Source organism: Armigeres subalbatus, chromosome 3 (assembly GCF_024139115.2).
Source record: "Armigeres subalbatus isolate Guangzhou_Male chromosome 3, GZ_Asu_2, whole genome shotgun sequence".
Classification (NCBI taxonomy): Eukaryota; Metazoa; Arthropoda; class Insecta; order Diptera; family Culicidae; genus Armigeres; species Armigeres subalbatus.
In genome coordinates, this window is record NC_085141.1 from 123,681,563 (window position 1) to 123,704,917 (window position 23,355).

Consider the following 23,355-nt stretch of genomic DNA (forward strand, 5'->3'; position numbering starts at 1 on the left):
GAAATCCATGATAGTTTTAGGCCGTAGCTCAGACTTTTACTTTAGTGAAATTCATTAAATTTTTAAGGTGAAATGCAAGAGATTATATCGGTAAAGTCTTAAAAAAAACCGGAACATTCTAGAAAAATGAAACAAGTGAACTTCGCACGAAGCTGATGTATAAATCGCTTTTAAAAAACATAAAATCAAAAAGTCCTCGTAGACTTTTGGTATACCCCCCCCCCCCCGTCCCCCTTCGTAGACTATCGTAGACTTTTTCGAAACCCCTCCCTCCCCCTCGAGAGTCTACGTGGTTTATGGACAGCCCCTTAGCAGATTGTTGATTTTTGAATCTTAGAAGTATGAGTTCTAAAGTCGTTCAGTTTGAGATTTTTTTGCTAGATCTAGGTAACTTTCCTCCAGGTTTCCTCCATTTATTATGATTCAAGATACAATGACGGTTCAAACCAATTGGAATTCCAAACCACAGGAATATAACTTTGAACAACATTTATATCTATTTACTGCTGTTTGGTCATTGTCCTGTACATGTATCTGATTAATTAACCAAGTGAAGAATGCGCTTTTTCCAAATATGTAGGAATGCTCACATTTTTCAACTCATTTCTAAATCTTAGACCAGGAGACTAAGAGGCGCCAAAAATAATCCATTCATTTATTTATGCTGATTAGACAGGATTATTCCGTAGCTAGGTACCCAGCATCCGACGAAATGAAATTCATCACTATCGCCACTATACGCAATTCTCTCCCACCGAAAGTGAGTTCCCACTCTGGATTTCCACGCTCGACGCTATCCGCATACACACAGTAGTTAAACTTTTCCGATTCTGCATCCCCCCGCCGAAGATGTTCAAATCTCGCGCACGTGTGAGAGCGCGAAGTAGTTTCTTCGAAAGAGCGTCGGTCAGACGTCGCGCCGCCCGCCGTGCCATTTGGCACGAGACAAGCCGGCAACGCGAACTTCTCACAATCCACCGCCAGAATGTGAGTGCGACGTTGGTTGGCGCCTTTTGGTCAGTTGTGAGCGCGCTTTCGTCGAAGTAACACGCGGTTCCCATTCAGTCGTCGCCAGTTCGAATAAGCCGGGTGCCCCTTTTTTGTGATCTGCTGGTACAGTGATTAGAAAGGCAGGATATTCGTGAGCTCCTTGGTGTGATTGAGGTTTAGTTCAAGTGCAAGAAAGCATTCATACCGACAATTTGGTTAGACGATCGAGATCTGTCCATTGAAATGGTTTGATTGATTTGTGAACGATGAATATGTCAGATGCAGTCGTTGGGGGTGGCTGACAGCAGAGATGACGGTAACGGTGGATGCAGGAATAAAGTGTGATGCTGCAGATGATGATGATGCATCATGATGGTGGTGGATTTGCAATGCATCGGAAAGTGGGTTACATTCGATCAAAGAAGATTCAGCACCTGGTCAAATAGCATTTCGAAAGCGTGTGAAGTGTTCGGTGATTACGTTTTTTCAGTGGGCAACCGATATTACCACCAACAAGCGCGTTCGACATGAGATGCTCGGTAAATTGAGTTTCAGTTTGTGTGGAAATTCGATTTGCTGGATTTTATCCGCGGTCCATACCAGTACCGGATTAGTGCAGCGTTCCATGGATGAAACCTTTATGTCAGGGAATGAAAATTTGAGTTCCAGAATTCGTCCAACCGTGAAAGTGCATTTCTGGGGGATTTGTCATTCCACAAAAGTAAAATTAATCATGTTGATGATTATTCAATTGTGTATACACACAACAACACCACATGAAGTGAAAGATGTGTTAACTGAGTTGCGATGAGAAGAAATATAAATAATGAATAATTATCAGATACCAATGGAAGAGGAGCATTAGTTGAACATATAATAGGCAAAGAAGCTGTTGATAATTGAAGTGACATAATAATTAAAAGTAGTGAATGGAGCACACCTAATTATCAAAAATGTAGTTAAATGTGTTTGTGGTAAGTTTCTGCTGAATTTGAATGAAATTATTATTTAATTAAAAAAGTGCTTGAAATTTGTTTGCCACGATTTATCTCGCGAGGAGGAGACCAAATTTTGTTCATCAGAGAAGCTAAATGAACTCATTATTACGTTGATTGAACTCGTGAAACTGTTAATATTAATTGCTTTATGTATACAGTTTTTTTGGAGCTAATTGCTTCAGCCTCTTCAGACTATTTCCTTGTTTATTACAAACATATTTTACAAACTCTTTTGTGATTCCAGTTAATAATATCTGGTTATAAAGGTTCGTCATATATATCTTTAAAATGATGAAAAGATGACCATTACAGCGCTCAAATGATTTGCATAATGTTCTAATGCGCATTTCGGTGATTTTGGAACCCTTGCGTGGGATAATAAGCCATGATGAATGTGTAGGCGCCGACGGAGCTGGCAACTTCCACTACAACGACTTTGCAACAGCGATGTTGTTCCTTAAGGCTGAATCTGTGCGCCGTCGCCGTTAGAAATAAATTGGTGCGCCGCTGAATGAAAATTATGTACGCCGTCAATTATTTTTATACGACACCGATGGCTTTGAAATAACGGCAGTAGGTTGATGAGTTTCGTATGAGTATGGAAAAGTCACCGGGCGTACATTGTGTGGGTTATTTTGTCGAAGTTGGACAACCTCTTACCTGGGTGTTAAGTTAGAAGACGGTATTTTCTTGTCACGGGAAAAGAAAATAATTAATTTGGTGGTTGATGTATCGCGCTTCTTTAGTGCGCGTCCGTTCGAACGAAAAAAAAAGAGAGAATTTCCTCAGTATGCAGAGGCCACAGGGCGTGAATGACTACGAGTTATCACTTATCAACCAGAATACTCTGAGTGGCGCATTGAATTGACTTCAAACAAGGTTTTCGTCTTTGTGCTTTTAAAATAACTTCGTCCAAATGACCATTGATTTTCCCATCAAACCAATTATTCATTTCTCGTGATCCCCATAGAGATTCAGGGGATTCCATAGATACCTACCTGGATACCTGGCTGCAGGGTTGTTAATCGATAAATTATCGTCGGTAAATTAACGCCAACTTCGATAACGATAATGGTTTTACGATGATGCTTCGTTGACGATAAAGTGAGCGTTGAATTAACGTTATCGTTATCGAGTATTCGTTAATTCATCGAAAATTATCGAGTTAACTGTAACCTGTATTACACAGTTTAAAGAACAAATACTCACAAGTTGGGTTTGCAACATCTGTTTAAAGTATTGTATCGCCTTAAAATATACAAAAACGCTTTTTAATCCTGGAATAAAATTTGGATTCAAAGAGGTCACCGAATTGACCAACACATTATTTCGTTCAATTATTAAATTTCATATAGAGTCGCAGTTGTCCATAGTAGATAATCTGAGAGCATTTTTAATGTCTACATTTATGTTTAATCTAGTAAGATTAACAAAACTTCTATTTGGAAGATCCGGAGCACCCAGTTATATGATTATTTTATGACTCACAGTGGAGACCAAACTCCTGAGCCTAACTGAAACATATTGAATAGAAGACGAGGTTAGTCCACCAGTCTATTGAAGTATGTTTATTCGGTACTGGTGCTATATGCCTGGAATGCAGCACTAAAGATCGCTGCATTAAATAAATTTCTAATATTTATTGCCAAGGAGTTCCGATTTCAGCTGGATATTCTTGCTTATACGATAAGGTATAAGGATTGACAAAGGAAAGTAATCATGTGCTCTCAGTAGGATGCGTACTTATGTGTATGTGTCTCTATCTCAGAGAATTAAGTCCGCCTGGGTATAGGGCAAATTTCCGCGATCTTCTTATCGGAAAACTGCATAGCTGCATAGAAAAAAAATCACTGAACCACCAACAGAACACCTCACTTTTGTTTCGTTTCATAGAGTTGCAGGCATTCAGCAATAATTCTAGAGTGCCCCGTTTCAATAAAAATTAACTCTGTTGAATCAGTTGCAAACAATTTGTTCCATTCTCGGCTTCTGTCAAAATTTTACACCTGCTTTATTCGCGTAATCTAGTAACCCCATTATCGCAAAATTATCGAGTTAACTTACGTTAAATTATCGAACTCCGATAATAATTCAGTTGATTCATCGTTATCGTAGCAACCGATAACGTTGATCACAATCAACTTTATCGGCGATAACGATAAATTAACGATTAACAACCCTGCCTGGCTGGGTATAGTTCAGCCAGAAAATTGATCTGGGGGTGTCTTTGGGGGTGATTCTCAATTGCTTCATCTCTGATACAGATTATGGATTAGATACTTTGATTCTGCTCGGCTTAGCATGCCACGTTTCTCAAATACCTTCATCAAGAATCTTCTTGAGCGTAAGCTTGATCCGTAGTTGCTATTCCATCATAACAAGGTCAGCTGTAATTGCACAGAGAACCAATAAATGTTTGCTTGGAACTAGCATTCACCTTCAAACGAGCTTTCTTTCGTTCATTCCAAATTCTAGCAGTTACTGCTGGAAAAGTCATGTAGAAGGTATAGATGATAAAAAAGGAAACCGTATGGAATACAATTTTCAGTTCTAGCGATTTCTAGAACATGATAAATAAAGAGAAAGATACAAATTTGAAAAATAGAATGTGGCTTTGATTGAATCCACGACCTCCTGCGTATGACGCAGAAGCAGTTGCCATATAACTACCAAGCTCGTACTTTAAGTTTTCTGAGCTTCTTTCTAGAAAGTAAAATAACACGACCGTGTTCCGATTTTCACGATTATTTAAAACAAACTTAATTATCAAAAAATAGTTCTCTGCAGTCTTGCATCGGAATTTAATTCTGTTTTCGATCACAAAATTCCTATAGTTCCATGGACATTGGTCATCGTTCGGACATGGTTCCGGAGATATTGCTGCTAGTACTGGGGTAACCTCCCGGTCCGGAAAAATGGCCACTGCCTGATCAAGCCGGAAACACATGTTAAATTTCATGATTTTGCAAAACAGGCTCATAGAAATATGTTCTGAGGGTATTTGGTCCATCTAGGTTTGAGTAGTGATAAAAAATTGGCCACTTCCGCCAGTGAACCAGCATTCCAGGGCGTCCCGATATGTGACCAGATGCTTGAGCTTGATTGACTGCCTGCAGTTGCTACTCCATTATGACCAGATCAGCTGTTCTTGCACAGAGAACCAACAGATGTTTGCTTGGGACTTGCACTCATCTTCAATGTACAAGTACTGGTGATCTTATTTGTTAGGTCATACTGGCGGCTGCCACGTCAGAATGCAAGTCAATGTTGGGAAGAGGGAGGAAATGATGATGTAATCACTCGCCCACTACAAGCCGCATATACCTCTGCACTTGCCACGAGATCATACGGAATTTATTAGATTTTTTGGGTTAGGTTCGAGAGGCAGAGGTGCGTCTTGGTTAACGAGCTGCCAATGTTATAGATAGAAGAAAGCAACTGATGGAATTCCAAATTGGATGTAGGAAACGAGCTTTTAGTTCATTTCCATTTCTAGCAGCTACTGCTAGAATAGTCAAGTTGAAGGTATAGGGATAGAAATAATGGGAACGGTATGAAAGTCCATTTTCAGTTCTAGCGATTGCTATAACATAAGAAATGTAGAGAAATATACAACGTAGGACAAAGGAACGGACCTGGATTGAACCACGACCTCCTGCGTATGAGGCAGAAGCAGTAGCCATATGATTACCAAGCCCGTTAGGTCCCGGTATGTGACCAAATGGACGAAATACTCTCAGAAGACATTTCTGTTGACTTGTTTTGCAAAATCATGAAGTTTGATACGGGGTAATTTAAAATATTTTATCGGCGATTTTTTGAAAAAAAGTGATTTTTATTGTTTTTTTCTCTAATATACCGCACAAAAAGTCAATTGATAACCCAAATAAGGATCAATCATTATAATTTACCCCTCAAAATTGATTATATACGCCTTTGTAGACTTTTTTGAGTAGAAAACTCATCTTAAAATAGATCTAAATATTTGAAAAATATCAATTTCTGTAATTCAAGCCTTCCTAAACTATGTTTTTATTATTTATTTATTTTTTTGCGTTATTTCCAATTTTTTCTAGCAATTGTCATCTTTTTCCAGCCCAAATATGGTTCTCTATTGAATGTTGTATTCACATTTCTTTCTCGCGACATTCACACTATGAGACCAGCCCATTGTCAGTCTGCCATATTTCAAAGGGTTCATACTTTCCTCTAGATACAGTGTCTCACCATTTGTGGGGTACATACCATGTACAATAACCTTACCGAATATTGTTCGCAGCACATTTGGCTTGGAAACCCCAAAACCTTACTAGCCTGCTTCTTATAATTATCATGTTTCATGTCCGAAATAGGCTATTGGATGGAGTTATACACAGCAAATTCCATTTCCGGTTTCATGTTACGAAAGCTATATTGTTGCTACAAGCACAACTGTCTCAAATTTGATTGATTCCATATTTGTGTGGGATATTCATACTTTTATGAGCAGTAATCTGGTAAGCTGCTATTCAACATCGCTTTGGAGGGAGTAATACGAAGGGCAGGGATTGACATGAGTGGTACGATTTTCACGAAGTCCGTACAGTTATTTGGTTTCGCCGACGACATTGATATCATGGCACTTAACTTTGAGAGGATGGAGGAAGCCTACATCAGACTGAAAAGCGAAGCTAAAAGGATTGGACGAGTCATCAACACGTCGAAGACGAAGTACATGATAGGAAGAGGCTCAAGAGAGGTCAATGTAAGCCACCCACCACGAGTATCTATAGGTGGTGATGACATCGAGGTGGTTGAAGAATTCGTGTACTTGGGCTCACTGGTGACCGCCGATAACGATACCAGCAGAGAAATTCGGAGGCGCATAGTGGCTGGAAATCGTACGTACTTTGGACTCCGTAAGACGCTCGTACCAAACTGACTATCTACAAAACGCTTATAAGACCGGTAGTTCTCTACGGACACGAAACCTGGACGATGCTCGTTGAGGACCAACGCACACAGCGAGTTTTTGAAAGGAAAGTGTTGCGTACCATCTATGGTGGGGTGCAGATGGTAGACGGTACGTGGAAGAGGCGAATGAACCACGAATCGCATCAGCTGTTGGGAAAACCACCCATCGTTCACACCCCGAAAATCGGAAGACTGCGGTGGGCAGGGCACGTAGCCGGAATGTCAGACAGTAATCCGGTTAAAATGGTTCTCGACAACGATCCGACGGGAACAAGAAGGCGAGGTGCACAGCGGGCAAGGTGGATCGATCAGGTGGAGGACGATTTGCGGACCCTCCGCAGACTGCGAAGTGCAGCCATGGACCGAGCTGAATTGAGAAGACTTTTATGTGCAGCACAGGCCACTCCGGCCTTAGTCTGATAATAAATAAAATTTTGATAAGAAAATTATTTTGAGCTTTTTAGTGGAATGTTTTCACCTGTCATAAGACGAGTTTTTACCATCCCATTGAATTCCACCACTTAATTGTATCTTGACAGATACGTATTTCGACCTCAAAGGTAAGGCCGTCTTCAGTGTCTCGTACTTGACTCGACTTGACGTCGAGTCAAGTACGAGACACTGAAGACGGCCTTACCTTTGAGGTCGAAATACGTATCTGTCAAGATACAATTAAGTGGTGGAATTCAATGGGATGGTAAAAACTCGTCTTATGACAGGAATAAATAAAAAAAAATCTGGTAAGCTGTAAAAAACCGTTTCTGCACCCAAGTAATAATTATGATTTTATAATGTTTTTGAAGATAGCGATTTACTCTTCAAGTGTGCTATGAAACCATTATACATAAGTACTACGATGTTACTAGGGATCATTTTCCCATTTCACAAGCATTCCAATGTGAACTATTTCTTCAACGTCTCCAATCATCTCCTGTACATCCTCTTATTTCTATTTCTATCCGTAACAATGTACTTCATACTGGTAGTGTGAATGGATATGTCCTTTCTCACCATCTAAATCTTTCGTGAGACAAAAGTCTCCACCACTACTCTGCGATCGTTTTCTAAGGAGCTTAATTTCATCTGCAAAATCTAGGAGCATATGTAAAGCTCTGCCAAGATGAAGTACATGATAACATGCAGAGACAGAGATAAGCTTAGTGTTGTTTGTGCTAAGAAAGTAAAGGGGTTATGCTTGAAAACTTACCTTTCAAATGGTGACAAACACTAACAATGCTGTAAACACTGGCAATGACGTTTCCTATGAAGAATGTCTGCTTTAAATAAGGTTACCTCTGGCGTACATAACTAGATTCAGATCTATGTTAGGTCTCGTACAATACAGGTGAAGAAAAAGAATTCAGATGGAAACGAGATTCCTCAATTCTTCGGGTGGACAATTACGGACATGAAATGCTAAAAGCAGCCTAGGATACTTTCAGATTTTTCTGGCTGAATATGCTGCGTACAATACTCGGTGTGGGCAAAAAAAAACACATGTGGCTCATGAATTACAAGCAAAATCCATCATCAAAGAAGAAAAATTCTGAATCTTATAAAATACGGCGCACTTCAGTGGCAGTAGACCTGTGCGCCGAAGTATTTGTGAATGGCGGCGGCGTAAGGCCATTTTTACACCGGTGGCGGCGGTGTCGGCGGCGTCACGTCGGCGGCGGAGGCGGCAGCGCGATTCGGCGTGAAGAATTTTTAGTTAAGAAAAAAAGTTTCACGCAGCAAGCCATATTATGCTTTTTATTATTTTTTGTACAATTACTAGCTGTAGTCAGACTGATGAAGTGAACATCCTAATAGGTGTAGCTTGTATGTCCACAGCAAAAGTTTACATCAAATCCTCCACTAGCATATTGCCGCATCCCAGCACATAACTTCATTGGAAAGTAATTTGGATACAAATCCAGAAATTCGTTTGGAAATTCCTATTCCTCAGAAAATTCCTCAGAAAATTCCTCAGAAAATTCGAAAGATATTCCTCAGAAAATTCGAAAAAGCAATTTCCCTAATGAATTCCTTCAGAACTTCCTCTAAGCATTCCCTTAACAATTTATTTGGGTTTTTCTCCGGAAATTCGTTCCGAAATTTCTTCAAAAGTTCCTTCAGGAATTTCTTCAGAAATTATTTTACGGAGTATTTTGGGAATTTCTTTAGAAATTCATTCGAAAACTTTTTTAGGAGTTCCCTTGAAAATTCCTTTAAGAATTCCTTAGAAAATTTCCATGTAAAATCTTTCAAGAGGAATATCTATGGACACTGTTTTAGGAATACATTCGGAAATCCCTTTTGGAAAAACCCTTTGGAATTTGCTTTAGGATTTTTTTTTTAGAAAATCCTTCAGGAATTTGTATTTGGAATTTCTAACAAAAATTCTTCCAGTAATTCCTCAACAATTTCTTTTAAAATTCTAGGAAGATATTTTTGGTATTCTCTCGAAATTTCCCTCTGGAATTTATTTAGAACTTTCTCCAGGAATTCTTTCCAAATTTCCTATAGGAATACCTTCGGACAATCCTCCTGAATTTCCTTTAGCAACTTTTCCAGATATTTTTGTAGATCTCCGAAAATTTCTTTTAAAATTCCTTTAAGAATTCGTTCGGGAATCTCTTCTGAAATTATTTTGGAAAATCTTCGAAAATTTTGTTTGTAAATTCATTTATATTTTTAAATCGTTGTATACGTGTTTTTTTTTTTAAATGAAAAAAGTTTAACACACAAATTCCCTCGGGAGTTTCTTCGAAAATTCCTTTAAAAATTCCTCCATATTATGATTCGTTCCGGAGTTATTTCTGCAGAAACTTTGTATAGTTTACTGAAGGATTTTTTAAAAATACTTCCTGGAGGAGGTTCCAAAGAAGTTTCTGAAACATAAATAAAAGGCCTTCCCGGAAGGTTTTCTGAAGGAATCCTTGGAGGATTGTCCAAATTAATTCCTGGTGGCTTTTTAAAGAGATTTTGAAGAAATTCCTTGAGGAACTTCGACTCTATTCTTGAAAGAATAACCAAACGAGAACCTGAAAAGATTTTCGAACAGAATTTTAAATGAAGGATTTTTTAGTGGATGTACCAAACAAATAGCTATTGGAACTTATAATACTCTAAGAATTTCTTCGAAAATCTGGACAGTAGTGAAACAAACTCAGTTTTGACTCTAGAAACAAGACTACATGCCAAGAAAAACTCCCAAAATATCGAGATTGCTGATATTCGGATATTCTCAAGAATTCCTTGGGAATTTACTGCAGGAGTGCCTTCGAAAATTTCTACAGATTTTTTTTCGTAAACACCTTAAAAAATTCCCTAGAAAATATATTCAGGAATTAATTCGGTAAGACATCAAGAAACTTATTCTAATATACCTTCAAAAATTCTGTTAGGAATTCCATCGGGAATTTCTCTTGGAATTCCCTCAAGAAACGTCCACAAATGAAACCAGCTTTTTCTTTCTAGGACCTTAAGAATTATCTTAAGGAACTTAAAGAACCCATGTAGATGGGTACACTTCCCTACAGTTGTAATGGATTTGACGTACCTTCCTCAAAGAAGCTGGCCCTCGAAAAGCTCAAAAAGGATTGCGAATCTATTTATTAGTCTGTTGGATTACACTGTTGAAAGGAGATCCCGATGGTTTCGCGTAAGTGTCTCTGCTTACGGGTCTGCCGCCTCCGTTTTTGCCGTTCATACAGCAGTGCATTGAAAGCAGAATTGTATTTGAATCATTTGTTTGAGAAACTACATAATTCCATTTTACACAATTTCGAGAAAACAACAAAAAACTGTTTTTGAACAAATTGGCACCGAATCTTTCAATTTCTTCGATACAGATCAATAGTTTTTTGGCAAAACTCAACACCCTGGGGCACTTCTGGTGCAAAAACTGTAAGCAGTACTCCACAATTGCTCTTCAAAGTGCGTGGACATATGTAGTTTCTCAAACAAACGAAAAAAAAGTTCATACATTCCTGAACAAAAAAATTTTTTTCGTTTTTTTTGCCAGAATACGTATTTTTGGACGAGGATTCAGAATATATAAAAATCTCTTTTTGGCCAAAAATGTCACATATGCAGTTTCTCAAACAAACGGTTCATTTAAATTCGATTGTAATTTTGGGTGGAGCCGCATGCAGAGCAAGACTCAAGCCAGAATGATGGATGACTGTACATATACACATATTAAAAAAAAATCCTTCGGAAATTGTTTTAACAATTCCTCTGAAACTTTTCCAGGTATTCCATAAAACATTCCATTCACTCGGTAATTCTTTCGGAATTTTCTCCACCATTTCCTTCCAAAATTCAAGAACAAATTTTAAGATATCAGATATAATTTCCAAAGGAATTACCGACATTCTTAAATTCCTTCAAGATTTATTTGGACATTCCTCCTGAATTTTCTCCAGGGATTCCTCCAGAAAATCTTCCAAAATTACTACGAAGATAGATCCAGATATTCCTCAAGGCTCCAAGCAATTTCTTTAGGTTCATTCCTTCAGAACTTTCTCCAAGACATCCTTCGGAAAATATTTCAAGTAAACCCACAAATTTACTTGGGTATTGTTTAGCAAAATTTAGAATTGCGTATTTATTTATTAGTCTGTTGGATTACACTGTTGAAAGTAGATGCTCTCTATCCCTCGTGCTTCGCGTAAGCGTCTGTACTCTGTAATTTTCTCCGCCATTTGCTTCCAAAATTCTAGGATGAAATTTCGGATATCTCCGTATGAATTCCTAGAGCAATTTCCAAGAGAACTCCTGAAGAAATTCACGACATTCTTAAATTTCTTCAAGAATTTTGTTGGACATTCCTCCAAGAATTCCTTCAGAATTTTCTCCAGGGATTCCATCAGAAAATCATTCAGAAATTACTACGGGAATAAATCCAAAAATTCCTCAAAACTCTAAGAATTTTCTTCAATTATTCCTTCAGAACTTCCTCCATGATGTCATTTGGACATTATTTCAGGAAAACCAAGAAATTTCTTTGAGCATTTTTTATCAAAATAAATGAAACCCGTTTTTTTTCAGAGCAATTCTAGCAATTTAAGTACAAAGAGGAGTGAAGGAAATGTTCAATTTGATGGGTCACGTGTCCTATCGTGCTCCAGCTCCAGAAGCCAAGTTACCATTTTTGTATTCGCATATCACGGGGCAATCACATTGATATTCCATGCTCAGGGAAGTTTAAAAAATCCTACCAGACTGGGAATCTAAATCCAACTTTCATAGTGTTGATTTGTAACTAGCCGCGAATATAAGCACTAAATCATTTAAGACATGTAACATTCAAACCTTTAAAAAGATGATGAACCACCCAATGCAACCAGAATGAGGTTATTCCACATGAAGTTACATATGAGATTAGAAGTTCATCACTACGCTCGTTGATTTGTAGGTCTGTTGCCAAGAAGTTCTTGAATGACCTCGCATTTAACACGCCAATGCCGGTAAAAGGGACAGAGATAAAAACAAATCTGCTAAAGATATAACAGCTATTTAATTAATGCCTGATAGGTTGCCTTGGTTCGGTAGATGGAAACACACTATATACTGTGATTTTTGTGTTGGCCAATCATCGGCGTGAAATACGAAATTCGGCGGCGTGGAGCCAATCGGCGTATGGCGCGCCGCCGACACCTTCACCGGCGTCGGCGTACGTCAATAAGTGTCGGCGGCGGCGGCGTGGCGCGGCGGCGCACAGGTCTAAGTGGCAGGTCATCTAGTAAAAATGTCAGAAGATAGAATTGTAAAAACAATATTCATCAGAGAACAATATAGATGCCAGAGATAGATTATTGTTTCAGCAAAGATTTCAAAACATAAAAAATAACACTAAAAATACTTTAGGAACGCTTGAACTTTAAAAATGTTTTCCAAAATTTTATACCCGTGTCAAGATAAGTTATCTATATAGATACGAGAAATGCAAAAAGGCTACAAATTTGTATATAATCAATTTTGAGGGGTAAATTACAATGATTGATCCTTGGTTGGGTTATCAATTGACTTTTTATACGGTATATTAGAGAAGAAAACAATGAAAATCACTTTTTTCAAAAAATCTCCGATGAAATATTTTAAAACACCCCGTACCTCATTTCTAATGACCTTGCCTAAATTTTTGTGAAAAAAAATCAGAGGTGTATGGAACTTCGATAGTAATCCATTTTTTTACACCGTGACCCATTGTTTAGCCGCGGCAGACGACTCCGACGCGTGTTGTACACTGTCGAAAGTTTTAAGCGCAGACATACTGCAACGAGGTAGTGTTCAGATTCAATATTCGCACTGCGGTAAGTGCGTGACATCAGAGAAAAATTTGCCGTCGATTAGAACGTGGTTGATTTGGTTTTCCGTTTCTTGATTAGGTGATTTCCATGTGGGATCGAAGTATGTCGCGACTGAGTGAAGACGTTTAAAATTTCTCGCGTCAAATTTTCCAAAAAGTTTTAATGGCTGAATATAACAAGTACCTTCACAAACACGAATTCTATTGACGAAGCAGACCAAGTTTGGGTTCATCAACCGGATAACCAGAGCATGTCAAGTCTGGCGCCATATTTCAACAGCTTGAGGGACCGCTACCTGCAATTGTGAACCTCTCGTTGACTGACAGAGCGTTTCTAAGCTGCTGAAAAAAGAATATGTGTTTCCTGTTTGTGAAAACCTCTAGACAACAACCGTTTTCCAAGTACATACTACAGAAGCTTGCCTGATGCGTGGCTTCGATGAAAGATTCTGCGCTGGAGAAAGTTGGAAGACATGAAAGGCATCTAAAAACTATCAACACTTGGTAGTAGGACGCATGAACCGGAACATCGTATAAGCAAGTTGCATAACTTGCTCAATTATCTAGACTGGTCAAAGGATTTTGGTGAGCTCATTCTGATTTGTTCGTATTGTTAGTTTAGAAATGTACATTCGTCGTTTTCTCTTATTTCATCTATTGAAGAAGCTATTGGTTCAGAGCACTCATGGGTTCTAACATCTTTCCATATGTCTCTATCCTCTATACATAAACCTATAGCTGGACAATTGTAACAGTAGCTACTAGAATCGTAAACGAAAGTTCTTTTCTACGCTTTGCAAATCAATTAAATTATAGCATCACCAGTTTAACTTTTTTTTCAATATTCTTTTCGAAGTGATTTTTTTAATTTGATTAAAATTTCATCACTGACATAAGTTGCTCTCGTACCAAATTGACAATTCCTCGGGTATAGAACCTACCCCATATTCCAATAAATTGGATGAACTCGCGGCAAGTGCAAATTTTGTACAAGGAGTAAAAAATTATTATAACATATAATATTTCTGATTTTATTTTTGTGTAGTACAGTATTACCAGAGTTATCTGAATAATGTTAAATCACAGTAGATTTGCGGTAAGACGCGTGGCTACAAAGCAAGACCATGCTGAGGGTGGATGGGTTCGATTCCCGGTGCCGATCTAGGCAATTTTCGGATTGGAAATTGTCTCGACTTCTCTGGGCATAAAAGTATCATCGTGCTAGCCTCATTATATACGAATGCAAAAATGGTAACCTGGCTTAGAAACCTCGCAGTTAATAACTGTGGAAGTGCTTAATGAACACTAAGCTGCGAGGCGGCTCTGTCCCAGTGTGGGGATGTAATGCCAATAAGAAGAAGAAAAGATTTAATTTGAATGGGCTGGGCTCAGATTGGCTCTACATTCCAACTGGAACTTGGCCTGCTTTTCAACTTAGTGTTCTATTGGCATTTCCACAGTTATTAATTGAAGGCTTTGTATATGTATCTTGTGTGGCTGGTACGAAGTACACCCACTTGAATACCTCCTGGACCGGACCGAGAGTCGAACTCGCCATCTCCGAATTGGCAGTCCTACGCTTTTGCATGAAAGGCTAATTAGAGATTCTTGTTGTTTACCCAATTTCGTTTTATCAAACTTTCGGGATTTCTAATTTTTCTAGTTTTTCTAGGTTGAGCAGGTTGAGTTGTTATAAATACGTCAATAAATCCGATTTCTCCTGATCGTGATCGATTTTACAAAAAAAATGTTCAAAATCTAAATCAAGTTTGTACGAATATTTTATTTAAGTATTTAGAGGTGGTGTAAATAATGTTGGCTAAGATTAATGTGTTATATGTGTTTTTTTGAACGCGTATTTTCTGTTTCAAATAAGGTAGTTTAAAATTTTACAAGATGATCGAGATTACGATCAAAAATACGCAGCTGTTGTAAGTAAGTAAACGTGATAATTTTTTTATCGCCATACGACGATAATTTATAATAGTTACACCGCAATGTACCTTATACTATGTTCGCACTACGGCCTGAATGACATGATATTCAAATTATCGACAAACGAAAGCTCATCAAGATGGTCGAATAACATGTTACAAGGCCCTAGTGCGAACATAGTATTATCATCTAAAGTATTCAGTGTGGCGTAAGGTATGTAATTGAGCCAATTGAGCACTAGGATGAAAATAAAGAATGCGTGGAGTAATATTTCGTAAATGCTGAATGTGGGTGAGGGTAAGATTTAGAAGCAATCGTTGTGATACAAAATGTAGAGTGCATGATAGATCGTGTTGAAGTACGCGTCGGTTTGTGACATTTTTTTCTTCGTCGCGGGATAATCCACGGAATAAATAGGGTTACTGCTCCTGGACTTCATCTCATAGCTCCGATATTGGTCTCACGAAAAACAAAGCAAAGAAAAGATATCTGGTTTGTTTATTATTTTTGTGATTTTTTTCAGCAGTGAGCATGCATGTTAGCAAAAAGAAGCGACGAAATTGGTGCCGTATTTCTTTGTTTCGCGATGAGATTAATATATGTTCAGTGAGATGGAAAACGGAACAGTTCCCCTATAAGTTGATAAATCGTAAAGAGTGCAAGTGTGTTCTTATTTTATGTTGGACGCAGTACGGTCGCGCGGTTATCAAAATATCTGATTCTGCTGTATGGGCGAGTAAATTGGAAAGTGAAACAATCAGTTCAGTGCAGATTTGTTCGTGTTTTGCATTGGACGTAGAACGATCGGAGATCGCGTCCAGACGTGTTTTCTTCAGTAAGCAGGTCATCGAAATTTCGTTTTGCTTTGTGCGGTAAGCAGAACGATCGGCCGGTAACCGAAATTCTGTTCTGCTTCAAGCGTGTGTGTAAATTATTTAGAAAGTAAAAGTTTAAATCGCGTCTAGACATGTTTTCTTCAGTAAGCAGAACGATCGGCCGGTCATCACTCATCATAGTTTTATTCTGCTTTGTGCGGTAAGCAGAACGATCAGTCGATCACCGAAATTTGGTTCTGCTTTGTGCGGTCTTTAAAAAAATAAGTATTGTTTCCATCGATCAAACTACACGCTATACACGGCATACCGTTTACCAAAACGAACCCTGCCACACTCCCTACCCCATATATCCAACATCCCAGTGATCTTTCGTGGAAGTGCAGATGACTCGTCGGCTTCTATCAAAGCGAGTATCACGTCAACAATTTCCTACCTATTCCCTAATTGACCTGCATTCGGACACGGCCGGCGCTGGTATTGCTTATTTTTTGGGTCACCTGTTCTTACACATTGAAGATGATGTTAGTCCCAAACTTCATCTGTTGGTTCTCTGTGTAACTACAGCTGACCTGGCAATAACGGAGTAGCAACCGTGGGCGGTCAATCATGCTCATGCTCATGCTCATTAGGTGATTTCCATGTGGCCTTGTGGATATTCTTGCGGTTTTGACGTCCCGCAGTGGCCATCCATCGTATGTCTGCTCCAGCTGTTCGAAGAATGCTTCTTTCTCGTCGTCAGGCTCTCTTCGTGTGGGCAGTGCGCGTTGATGATGCAGTAGTTGAAGAAACGGCCTTTTATCCTCAGCTTGCACATCCTTACGTTGTTTCGCTGCCACCCAATCACGCGTAGGTGCATCTTGCCCAAAAATATGACGCTGGTTCCCAGATCGTTGGTGATGCCACAGCTTTGTTAGAAGGTAGCCGCTCGATGCCCGCTTTTCTACGCTTTCCTTTTCTACACAGATTTCCTTCAGCGTTACAACGTCGAAATTGCGGGGATGTAATTCATCGTAGACTATCATGTCGCAACCTGCGAAGCCTAGTGACTTGCAGTTCCATGTTCCAAGCTTCTAATCGTGACCTAGGTCGTTGCCGATTTTATAGAGTCGTATTAACATCGTATTCCTTATTGTTCGTAATAATTGTTTTTTAAAGGCGGCTTATTGGGCCTACGCAAACCTCCTGTCTCGTCGGAGGGCCGTCGTGGCAGGTCTGTTTAGCGTCCCACTTAACACCAGGACTTGAGCTTGTGCGCCTTGAGCGGCACACGGTCGCTTTGGTGGAATCTATTTGCTTAACCTGTTTAACAGAGGCCACTGTCAAACCCCACCACATCCTCGGCAGGCGCCACAACTCGCAGATGGTCTGGACCGTCAAGCCATTGGACATAGTTCCTGCCGCCCCCAGTATAAGTCGTATATTGGCCCTAAATGGCGATTTGGCATAATATAGTGCTAATGGTTATTTGGGTATTATTATTAATGTTCACAGAATACATAAAAAATTCACATAAAGTACACTTTGATACTCATTTGACTCCAAAACCCCTAAATATCCAACTTTTACATTTCCAACACTGAAGAAGTTTCCAAGTAGGAAACAAAATACGTAACTGTTGATACATAAAAAGTGAATAGTGGAAGTAAATGTAAGAATAATAGTCTTTTAACATTCAATGCGGTTAAACACTATTTTCTTCCTTTTACTTCCACTAATTATAATTATATTATAATTTAATAATTAATAACATTCAATGAGCTTTTAGGCTTGTCTGACCCCAAAATCCCCTGGTATTTAATATTTAAATGAAATATTTAAATATTCGTGATTTTAATAATATCATTGGCAAATATTAATTTAATTAATATTACTACATTATTCCGTTGCTCAGAATCATTGAGTTCAAGACAAAATTTTCAAAACGACTTATCTGCTTTTGTAAACAAAGATTAAAACGACGATTTGACGAATCCGATGGCTCTCCCACGCAAACCAACACCACCAATAGGTAGGTGAAGGTTTCCGCTACCTGTTGGTGGTGTTGGTTTGCGTGGGAGAGCCATCGGATTCGTCAAATCGTCGTTTGAATCTTTTGTTTACAAAACCAGATAAGTCGTTTTGAAAATTTTGTCTTGAGTTATAATATTTTATAGGGGATTTTGGGCAAAAAGGTAGAAGAAGAGTATCTCCCATCACCTCCTACCTATGGTTACATCAAGACTTATAGGGTTACTGCTCCTGGACTGCATCTCATAGCTCCGATATTGGTCCTACGAAAAACAAAGCAATGAAAAGGTATTTGATTTGTTTATTATTTTTCTGATTTTTTCAGCAGTGAGCATGCATGTTAGCAAAAAGAAGCGACGAAATTGGTGCCGTATTTCTTTGTTTCGCGATGAGATGAATATATGTACAGTGAGATTGAAAACGGAACAGTTCCCCTATAATCAGCCCTGCCGTCCTTCTTAGTCACACTTGGTCGACAACTAAGAAGCTTTGCCCAAATCCAAAAATTTCTATTAGTCTCTTTAGGCTATATGTGTGCATGTGAGCGTGTATGTGTGTACAAAAAATAGTGTGCCGTACGGCCGAACACCTTTACAGTCTCTTTAAAATGCCCCACCCCCTTCCCCCTCCCCCTCCCATGGCTGTCACCAGGATTCGAACCTAGAGCATGAACAAAACCGTCAGAGAGATGCGTTGACGCTATACACTCCTCTATGGTTACTGTTTGAAATGTTTTTGTTATTGAATTAAGCCTCTCCTGACTGAAACCACACGAAAGGAATATGAGAGTGTGTTTTTTGTAGCCTTTCGCTTTTGTGTTCGTGATAGTAGTTTAATTGTCGCTGAAAAATGCAAAAAAAAACAAGCAACAAAAGAGAATAGCGATAACTCTTTGTTTTCATATGCAGAGAATAGAGACAATCTTGTGTTCCATTTTATCTGCAGCTAATATGGTGGTAGTGTTGCGATAGACTGAATGTTTCGGAAGCAAAACACAATTCCTCGAGTAGCACATATGTTCCAAGTCAGGTGTCGCAACTTATACACTGAGCATACTGGTCGTACGTATTTCATACGACCAAACTTATGAGAATGTTTCATAAGAATTGAACTATGAAAATATTAAGATCATATTTCGGTCAAATCAATCAATTTTTATTGTATATCCAACAAAACGTTTCCCTGAAGCGTCGGTAGGCGTGTGGTGCGATCTCACGCCTCCTGATCACGACGTCCACGGTTCGAAACGAGGTTACACTTTTTTTTTTAAACTAACATAAAATTTTTCATAAGATTGTCGTATAAAATGCATTCCATTAGTGAATCGTATGAAAATCAAAACATTTTCTAGTGGCGAAATTTCAAAAGAGAATCGTATGATCGTCTTACGACCAGTATCCTGAGTGTACCTATATGTCTGAATTTGGTCACAATCAAGTAACTGTAACCAGATTTGATAGAAATGTGTTACTTGAGTCAATTCAACACATTTTAAGCTCGCTCCAATTTAATTGCAATATTATACTTTTATATACCAGTATCCTCAGAGTTGAACAAGAAATCTCTGGAGTAAGGTCTCAGTTTTACAAGAAATCTGTGAAGAAAGACCTCGGGTCTACACGCGTAACCAAAGTTCTATCGACTAGAATTCAAAAGAGGTACAAGCTCTTTGTGGATTTTAGTATAAAATGGGATCACTACATATCTAGGTGGTTCAAAAATCGATTTTGCTCCACAGTGCTCATCTGATTCTTTACCATTGTTACAAACTTTTCCGAAGTTCGGTTTTTCCGTAACTCGACTGGAAATATAGTTTATTACGTAAGAAGATCAATTTAACAAATTTTAGTCTACTTACAAATTAGTTTTCACACTGTCTACAAATTCCAATAAGAATTCCGACTCTAGTATATGAGGTGAAGCAACGACTGTCGAATAACAATTTTCATTAGGAAATTTACTACGACTAATGAATTGTACTTACGTTTCCGTACAAATGCGATTGTTATTTAGGTTTTGGATGAATTTAGACTATAACTTTGTCGGTGCTATAACCGCTGGTTTTAACTATAATTTTAAGAATAATTAGTTTCTGGGATGAGCATGTTTTAACTGTTTTCAAGGTTGCATGAATGTAATTCTCGTTATAGATAAACTAATATAACCAACCTATCAATTCTTGCTATAGATAAACGAATAACAAATTCAATAGTTTAGAAAATTCAATAGATAATTATAGAAATTAGAAATTAAGATCACTAGCTCTTTATATACTTTCACATGGCATATTATTCCACTCGTTTTCTGCTGAGGTCATCCTTCGCAAGCTGTCAGAGACATGTCATCGTTGGCAATCAAAGCACCGCGTCCAAATGCTTCAGCGTCGACTCGTTGATGATTCGATCCAAAGGGCCTATTGCAGGCAATTCGCAACACCCCGACCCGTAATGACTCATCCTTGATTGGCCTTACTATTCTCCAGGACATCCAGCAAGGCTACTTTGATCGCCGGTCGCTGAAACACCCCCGATGATGTTTGGACATCCACCTTCCGCACCTGACCATCCCGCGAAGCGTAGATTTCAACAACTCGACCTCTCAGCCACCCATTGCGGACATTCTCGTCTACGATGACAACAGGGTCGTCCACTTGGAGCGGACGTACATCATTGAACCACTTCGTTCGACGCGCTATTGTTGGAAGGTAGCCTTGAATCCATCGCTTCCAAAACTGGTTCAACAGTTGCTGCATTAACTTCCAATTCACCCGCAAGAATACTTCTTCACTAATGGGAATCCGCGACGAATTGTTGGCACCACTTGAACTCATAAGCAGAAAGTTGTTTGGAGTCACCGCTTCTTCTGTTGAGTCTTCTATGGGCACAAATGTAAGAGGGTGGGAGTTGACGATCAATTCGGCTTCTGCAAGAAATGTCATCAGCTCTTCATCGTCTAAACGTTGATTGTGGTGCAATGCCTTGAAAGCGTCCTTGATTGAGCGCACCTTTCGTTCCCACACGCCTCCCATATGAGGAGCGGAGGGTGGATTGAAAACCCACTCGGTTTCGGCGTTGGAAAACGTGGACGCCAGTTCCCTGTTGATAGCTTTGATTTCATCTGCTAACTCACGAGCGGCTCCTCGAAAATTGGTCCCGTTATCACTGAATATTTTCTGCGGCGATCCTCTGCGTGAAACGAAACGACGAATTGCCATTTTACACGATGCGGCTGACATTGTGTGCACTACCTCTACGTGAACAGCTCGTATAGTAAGGCACGTGAATAGTGCCACCCACCTCTTCTCATTAGTGCGACGTCGCTTAACGATCAATGGTCCGAAATAATCCAGTCCTGTGAATGTAAATGGGCGAACGTATGGCGTCACTCTTGGATGTGGTAGAACAGCCATCTTTGGTTCGACTGGCCTCGCTCGATAGACCTTACACCACATACACAGTTTAACCACAGTTTTAACGGCAAATCGGATTTTGGGGATATAGTATCGTTGGCGTAGCTCATTGATGACCGTATCGACGTTTGCATGTCCGTATCGCTGATGATATTTGTGTATAAGGAGATTGGTAGCGTGACTTCCTCTGGGAACTATTACAGGATTTTGAAAGTCGAACGAATAGTAGACATTCTTCATGTTAATGCGACTACGCATCCGCAAAACTCCTGCGTCGTCTAAGAACGGAGAAACTTTCCTGAGGGCACTTGTTTTTTCCAACGATTTTTGCTCATTGATCGGAAGCTCAGAGTTTTTGCGAATAATGGAGATTTCTGCGAGATATGTTTGGCTTTGTACTACGCGCCACACACTTGCCTCTGCTGCCGCATAGTCTTTCTGATCCAGAATTGTCACTCGGTTGTTTGTTTTTACTCTGTGTAGTTTTTGGCAACAATGAACAAAGTGATACAAGTAGCTTAGATTTTTCACAAGGTCCTCCCAACGTGAAAACTTTGAGAAATCGATTGCCGGATCAACAAATGCGACGTGATGATGGACGGCTTTAATTTCTTGCAACGGCTCCGCAAGTTTGATCGGCAGACGTGGCCACTCATTCTCTGGTCGAAGTAGAAACGGCGGTCCTGTGAACCATGAGTTTTCTGGATTGAAACATGGTCCATTGCCCCATTTAGTCCCCTTATCAGCAAGGTTCAGGTTAGAAGGAACGTAATGCCATTCTTCAATTTTCGTTTCCGATTGAATTTCTGCTATTCGAAATGCCACAAATTGTTGGTACTTCCTTGGGTCAGCTTTCAACCAGGCTAACACAGTGGTTGAGTCGGTCCACATATACCGTTTCTTGATTGGAATGGAGTGATTTTCTTGGACACTCTTGAGCAGCCTTACTCCAATCACTCCGGCACTTAGTTCATTCCTTGGTATTGATTGAGGTTTCAGAGGTGTCACCTTTGTTTTGGCCGTTACTAGAGTACACCTTGGAACGCCATTGTCGATGATCCGGAAATAGGCTACAGCACAGTAGGCCAACAAACTAGCATCTACGAAGACATGGAGCTCAAGGGTATCAAGACTTCGTGGGCTGTAGTTCGGGAAGTAACACCTTGGCATTCGCACCTCCGCCAGATTTGGAATTAATTCCACCCAACGCTGCCAGGATCCATAATCTTCTTCCGCAATAGGATCGTCCCAATGAATTCTAGATCTCCACACGTCCTGGATTAGTATTTTACCATGCACTGTGTAGGTGGCTATGATTCCGAGTGGGTCAAAATGGCTCATAACTACCCTCAAAATTTGCCTTTTGGTTGGAACGATATGACCGGACAGTAAAGGCTTCAGATCTTCACGAAACTGTGTGATGAATTTGAATAAATCGTTTTTGGGGTCCCACGACATACCAAGAACACATTCTGCAACAGTAGACTTCTCCACTGAAAAACGTTTCGTAGTCTCATCGACGTCTACCCCGACCCGTCGAAGAATCTCCTCGGAGTTGGATTGCCAGTTCCTAATGTCGAATCCAGCTCTACTAAAAATCCATCGAACCTCCTCTACGATACGCACTGTTTCTTCTATTGTATCACGGCTATCCAGGAAATCGTCAACGTAGGTGTTATTGATAATCGCCGATGCTGCTTCTGGATAAACCTCCTCGTACTCCTTCGCATTGGTGTTCTTCACATATTGCGCAAGGCATGGAGAGCATGACGCCCCGAAGATAACTACGTCCATAACGTAAACAGTTGGTTTTTGTTCCGGACTCAATCGAAACAGGAATCTTTGTGATTGTCGATCGCTTTGCTTAACCAAAAGTTGGTGGAACATTTGGCGAACATCTCCTACCGCTACGTACTGTCGTTGACGGAA

At 39.5% G+C, this 23,355-nt stretch overlaps 2 protein-coding genes across 2 annotated transcripts in view; one reads left to right on the forward strand and one right to left on the reverse strand.

Annotated features, from left to right (window-relative positions):
• The first annotated feature begins 969 nt into the window (after nucleotides 1–969).
• Nucleotides 970–23,355, forward strand: part of LOC134227613 (octopamine receptor) — a 170,258-nt gene continuing 147,872 nt past the window's right edge. Inside the window, exon 1 of the mRNA XM_062709228.1 lies at nucleotides 970–1,964. The gene's annotated coding sequence lies outside the window, so the exon portion shown is untranslated. The remainder of the gene's footprint in view (nucleotides 1,965–23,355) is intronic.
• Nucleotides 19,777–22,783, reverse strand: LOC134220735 (uncharacterized). The gene is made up of 4 exons (XM_062699836.1): nucleotides 20,187–22,783; nucleotides 20,002–20,084; nucleotides 19,876–19,945; nucleotides 19,777–19,818 (listed from the first exon to the last, which is right to left on the reverse strand). Exon 1 carries the CDS (start codon nucleotides 22,765–22,767, stop codon nucleotides 20,470–20,472), a length of 2,298 nt encoding a protein of 765 aa, XP_062555820.1. The 5' UTR covers nucleotides 22,768–22,783; the 3' UTR covers nucleotides 19,777–19,818; nucleotides 19,876–19,945; nucleotides 20,002–20,084; nucleotides 20,187–20,469.

What these genes read in the sequence shown, in the direction of transcription:
- LOC134220735 (XM_062699836.1), bottom strand. Translation starts at nt 22,767, where the DNA reads ATGAGCCATTTTGACCCACTCGGAATCATAGCCACCTACACAGTGCAT.